General features: G+C 48.7%; 1 protein-coding gene across 1 annotated transcript in view; it reads right to left on the bottom strand.

The window, feature by feature from the left end:
- Positions 1-2,898: 2,898 nt before the first annotated feature.
- Positions 2,899-6,294, bottom strand: part of LOC102294168 (kinesin-like protein KIF1C) — a gene marked incomplete at its 5' end in the record, with an annotated part of 11,393 nt that continues 7,997 nt past the window's right edge. Inside the window, 4 exon segments of the mRNA XM_014330518.2 lie at positions 2,899-5,461; positions 5,603-5,837; positions 5,908-5,997; positions 6,079-6,294. Of these exon segments, the coding sequence (XP_014186004.1) occupies positions 4,527-5,461; positions 5,603-5,837; positions 5,908-5,997; positions 6,079-6,294 (1,476 nt within the window).

Here is a 6,294-nt window from a genome sequence, read left to right as displayed (position 1 = left end):
CCAAGATTCAAAATAAGACTCACTTCTTGTGTTTTTATTGGGTCTTCATCCATGAAGGATGGCTATGGAAGCTGAGAGGTGTCAGTGCACTCAAAAACCCCCCTGCCGAAAACAAAACAAAACATTAATGTGGGTGTAGTTTTCAGGGGTCCGTTCTTCGTACCTCGCTTACTACATCCAAGATCAAATGACACATCCAAGATCAAATCATCGCGCTAACTCTGAGCTCGCTATTCCGGTTCTCCGAACACACCTGTTGTTGACGATTAGTATAGCTGGATGAAGTAATGTGAGATCACTGGGTGGCTTAACAGGGGCTACGCATCGATAGTAGAAACATTGATCGGCAACCCTTTGATTGGTCGGCGAAAATGTCGAAGGAGCGCGCTCGGTATTTTTCGGCAGCAGAGCAAGAACTCTTGATTGAGGGATTTCAGGAGTTTCAGAGTTTAATTAAAACGCAAGGGAACACTGCAAAGGCTGCAAAAGCAAGGAGAGAGGGCTGGCAGAAAGTTGCTGACAAATTAAACTCGTAAGTAATTTAATTAATAATAATAATAATGGATTGGATTTATATAGCGCTTTTCAAGGCACCCAAAGCGCTTTACAATGCCACTATTCATTCACTCTCACATTCACACACTGGTGGAGGCAAGCTACAGTTGTAGCCACAGCTGCCCTGGGGCAGACTGACAGAAGCGAGGCTGCCATATCGCGCCATCGGCCCCTCTGGCCAACACCAGTAGGCGGTAGGGTAAATTATATTATATCACATTATATCATATTATATTATATTATGACCGCAGACCACGGCCTCTCTGTGTGAGGATCTAAACGTATTCTACGCTAGATTCGACACAGCGAACACCATGAGACCGGACAGTGTGCGCACCGCGGATGACGTCAGTGCGCACACTGTGTCTGAGGAGGATGTGCGGAAGTGCTTCAGGAAGGTGAACGCGCGCAAAGCTACTGGTCCGGACGGGATTCCCGGCCGCGTCCTCAAGTCATGCGCGGCTCAGCTGGCTGGAGTGTTCACACACATCTTCAACCTTTCCCTCTCTCTGTCTGTAGTCCCAGCCTGCTTCAAAATGGCCACCATCGTCCCTGTACCCAAATCCTCCACCATCTCCTCATTGAACGACTGGCGACCTGTAGCCCTGACCCCCATCGTGAGCAAATGCTTCGAGAAGCTGGTCAGGGACTTCATCTGCTCTGCACTACCCGACTCACTGGACCCTCTACAGTTCGCATACCGCCACAACAGGTCCACTGATGATGCCATAGCCCTGACACTACACACTGCCCTGTCACACCTGGAGAAGAGAGACACGTATGTGAGAATGCTGTTTGTAGATTACAGCTCAGCATTCAATACCATCGTTCCCTCGAAGCTGGACAGGAAACTGCAGGATCTAGGACTGAGCAGCTCCCTCTGCAGCTGGATCCTTAGCTTCCTGTCTGACAGACGCCAAGTGGTCAGACTGGGCAGCATCACCTCATCCCCCATCACACTGAACACTGGTGCTCCACAGGGGTGTGTACTGAGCCCTCTCCTGTACTCACTCTACACCTACGACTGCACGGCCACTAACAACTCCAACATCATTGTGAAGTTTGCGGACGACACTACAGTGGTGGGTCTTATCACCAATGGTGATGAGACGGCTTACAGGGAGGAGGTCAGCGCCCTGACCCACTGGTGTCAAGACAACCATCTCACCCTCAACGTCGCAAAGACAAAGGAGTTGATAGTGGACTTCCGGAGGTGCAGAGAAGTACACACCCCCATCACCATCAACGGCGCTGCTGTGGAGAGAGTGAGCAGCTTCCGGTTCCTTGGAGTACATCTGGCTGAGGATCTTACGTGGTCAGTACACCAAACAAAGACAGTTTATTGCCATCATGTTGTCTGCAGGTAGAGCCTGAGATTGGTTCCTGATACAACCAAAACAACAACAAAAGACAACCCAACACATACAGAGAGAAAACAACAACAATAACAAAAAAGCAACTGAGGGGGTCTGGGCCAACAGGAAGAGGGCTACACCATGATGTCATCATATCCATATCCGTGTTTCGAGTTCTGAAGCGACAACACGCCGTAATGTCACAGATTCTGAGGTCATGATTAGAGCAGAGGTGCAGGGAATGGGCACAGCCTGTCAGTGAGGGGAGTTCTAGAATGTTCTGGAATTCTGCTGAGTCATGGCTGCCATGGCAACACCCCACCCCCTCCAAGTCCCTCCCCCATTCCACCTCAAAAAAACAACAAAACTAAACAAAGAAAAAGAATAATGACTAAAATCAGCTTTATGAAGTAAAACAAACTTTACTGTTTGATTCTAAGTTAACCCACAAACACACAAACAGACGCCCAACACACACACACTCAACATACACAAACACATACACTAACTCAACGGTTTGCGTGAGGGCAACAAAACTCCCTTTAGCAGCATCCACAATAACCAAATATTAATGACACGTATAACTTTAGGATAATTATATTAATAAGTGATGATGACTGATGACATCATAAACCAAAGGTCAAACATGGAGGTTGGTTAAAATACGCAGTACATGATGTGATACACAAATGAAAAACAAACAGCCAATCGGAGGCCCAAGCTGGAAAAAAATCTAAAAAAATAAAAATAAAAATAATAATAATAATAATTAAAAAACAAAAAACTAATTTTCCCATCAGGCCCGGCAGTGGAAGCAGGTTTAGAGATTGTCCTGTGATTGGTCAATTCCAGAGATTCTGCTGACATCATGCTTCTCAGGCCAACTGCAATCACTTTCATTTTCATCATAATTATCGTCATCGTCATGGCACTGACTCCCTCTTGCAGCAGGAAGGAGCGCTGCCATTGGTTGATTCTAACCTTTTTATGAAAAAAGCCTTAAAAGCCACAGAGCTCATAGTTGCTCCACTTGTTAACTCCCAGAATCCTCTGCTTTGAGTGGGTGGAGTGTGCGCAGTATCGCCAACTCTCCCAGCCCCTCTTGGCAGTAAACTTGTCTTCATTAATTCAGTGCGAATAAAACGCACATAAAACGCTGCGTTCGCTGTGACGTAGGAAGCTGGAAATTTGTTTCCTATCTTAAAGATGTGAAGTGAACACAACACCAGCAAAAATATGTGTGTGTAAATGTCATGTTTGAAAAAGAGAAGAAATTAAAAGCAACCTGAAACAGGTGGAGGCCACAATTTCCAGGATCCCTACGTGCCAGGAAGGCAGCAGTGAATTTTCCCATCCTTCTTGAATTGGATATAATGTAAAAAGTGTCACATCCTTACAGCAGGAATCTTGTATCACACCTGACATGCTGTAGTGTCTGTTACTTCTTCAAAAACAAAACGCTTACTGTATATCAGCTTCTTCTCTCCCTCAAAACCTTCTCCTTCTCAATACATCTCCCAGAATTCCTTGCTTATCTAGCCCTACATAAACAAATCCATCCCTTCATGATTATGTCTCTGAGCTCCAACATCAACTCCCACCTTGGGACATCATCATGTGTTACGCATCACTTGCATTTCCCACGATTGCCAGAGACGGTGAACCTACCGTCAGGACATTTCACGTGTTTAAAAATCAGATTTAACACTTCAAATATACACACACAGCTCTTAAAAACAAACATCTGACAGGTAAGACAAGCGCAGCACCTACTACTACTCCTCTCTGCACCTCTTCTTCCTCAGGGGCCCATTTACACTCGCCGTTCTCACCCTCAACTTCTCCATTTTTGTTTTGCTGTTTTTGCAAATGCCCCATTGGCACTTATTATTCCTGCACTGACGCTTTTACCCTGACTAGCAAGTGCCGCACAGCCGCTTTCTTTGGTTTGTAGCACTCAGCGATGCTGCATTCAAATCACATGGGAGAAGATGTAAATACAAGTTTACTGTTTCTGATTAAATTCCTAATCATCAGTTTGAGGGTTGAAGTGAGTTTAACAAGCTGTACAATCTGTAATTCCCATGGAACTTGAATGCAGCGTAGGCTAGGCGAAGCTCACAATTTCACCTATTCTTCACCTGCTAGCACTAAAAGCTAAAAAAACCCCTCATCAAACACAAAAACACCACCCTGCTAACTGACGTCCTTTATCTTTAAAACAAAATTAGCTTCACCAGCAGACATGTCGGCTTTAAGGCACCTCGTTAACACAGTGATCAACGCCCGAACATCAGCCATCGGTGAAATTTAAAAAAGAAAAAAAAAGCTAAATCATTACGTGATCAAAGTCTGACAGAATGACAAACTCCATAAAATAGAATAAAACAAATTGAAATTCAATGTTTGCACGTCAGCATTGCTAACAGCTCACCTGTGCTAAGCTAAAAGCTTCACAAACACACGCACAGCAGGACAAAGGATACAGGGTGTGTAAAAGTGCTCAAATGCACACACGTGCACACACAACCACACTCTCAGCCGATTCTCTACAGCATCAGGATCACCCCATGTCCCGCAGTCAATCAGGAGCCTCCGTGTTCAGGAGGTCAGAGGTCAGATCGGTGTCTCCTTGTTGTTATTGTTGTTGTTGTTTTTGAGGTCCGGTGCGCTGAACTGCCGCCTCATCCTGGGCGGAGTGTTGAAAGCCCACACCCCTGGCGGCGGCACAATGCCCAGTAGCATGTCAGCAGGAAGGGCCGGGGCCCCTGACCGCGGCAGGCTGTGGTAATGGGGGTGAGGGTGAGGTCCAGGTTGGAATGGTGCATTGTGGGGGTTGTAGTAGGGATGGTGGTGATGGTACTGATGGTGCTGGCGTTGATTATAAGGGAAGCCTCCGTCTCTGTCTCTGTCTCTGTCCCGGTCCCGGCCTCCGCCTCCTCCTCCTCTGCCTCCTCCTCCTCTCTCCCCCCCTGGCCCAGGGGAAAACCCCCTCCTCTGTCTTGGTCGCCCCTGGTGACCACCGTTGCCACCGCCGCTGAAGTGCTGGTCATTGTCGTAGCTCCCGTTGCCCTGTGGCGAGCTGTCCAGGGAGTTTCGGCGGTAACGACGTTGCTGGTTTTGGTTGTTGCCCTGGTTGTTGTAGTGGTAGCCACCCTGGTTGCCCTGGTTACGCTGCTGCCAGGCACGATGAGGGCTGGGGGTGCGCATGCGAGGAGGCTGAGCTGGGAAGGGGAGGGGCAAGAGACCAGGGAGTTGACCTTGTGGGGGAGGCGGAGGTGAGGGAGAACCTGTAGCTTCTCCTCCCCTGTTCTCCTTCTGCTCACCAGCATCAGTTCCTGCTCCTCCTCCCTCGACCAGACCCAGAGCTTGCAGGGCAGCGCTAGCGGGTCCCCAGGACAGCCGGTGGGCAGGGTTACTCTTAAAGGGGAACTTGAGCTTGCACTCCTGGGGAGGGATGAAGCGACCGGTTCCCGGGAGGTGGATCGGGACAGTGGGGGTGTTCTGACCTGGAAGAGTTGGAGGAGCAAGGGCTGGGGTCAGGGCACAGACTGTAAATAAAAGATGGACACAGTACAAGCAACCGACTCAACTAATTCCAGATCATTTGATAGGTTTATCGATGACGATCAATAGTGGGGACTTCTAATGGAACTTTCGCCATAACGGTACAGCCACACCCCCGTGCTCACCTTGGCTTTGGTTCTGTCCTCGCAGCTTCTTGGTGATGTTCTGCTGTTGCAGGTTCAGGAGCCGCTGCTGCTCCTTTTTCATCCAGCGGAGCCGTCCTCTCCTGAATGCCGGGTCCTCATCCATCAGCCGCTGAACTCTGACCTCTGGGTGGTTGGGGCAGTCGTCGTCTTCGTCCACATCCCCGTCTCTCTCTCTCTGAGGGGATTCTCCTCCCTCGCCATTCATGTCGTCGTCCTGGAAACAAGTCAAACAAAAATTAACACTGGAGGAGGCAACAATGGTTTGACGGAAGGTGCGAACTTACCTGAACAGGTATGATGCTCTCCATCTTGATCATTCTATCTCTCAGAGCTTTGATCTCCTCGTCCTTCATGTTGTTCTGCAGCTTCACCTCCTGCAGAAGTCGCGCACGTTTAGCTCTGCTCCACTAGCACCATCCTCAGGTTGTGAACAAAACAAGCTTAGCATAACTCACCTCCAAAATATCTGTCAGCTTATCGATGTGAGCCTTCAAATCGTACACGCCTCTCTTCTCTCCACCTTCCACTGTCTCTCCTCCTCCACTACCACCACTTCCTCCTCCTCCACCACCACCTCCTCCTCCTCCTTCTTCAGCGGCAGGGCTCCTCTCCTCTCCGATGCCCACAGTGTCGCAGACGTCCTGGGCCACGGCCCTCCAGCTCTCCCTCTC

This window comes from Haplochromis burtoni, unplaced genomic scaffold (assembly GCF_018398535.1).
Source record: "Haplochromis burtoni strain Fernald_Lab_line unplaced genomic scaffold, NCSU_Asbu1 Contig_846, whole genome shotgun sequence".
Taxonomy (NCBI): Eukaryota; Metazoa; Chordata; class Actinopteri; order Cichliformes; family Cichlidae; genus Haplochromis; species Haplochromis burtoni.
The sequence above is the reverse complement of the archived record's forward strand: the minus strand, read 5'-3'. Positions and strand labels throughout refer to the sequence as shown.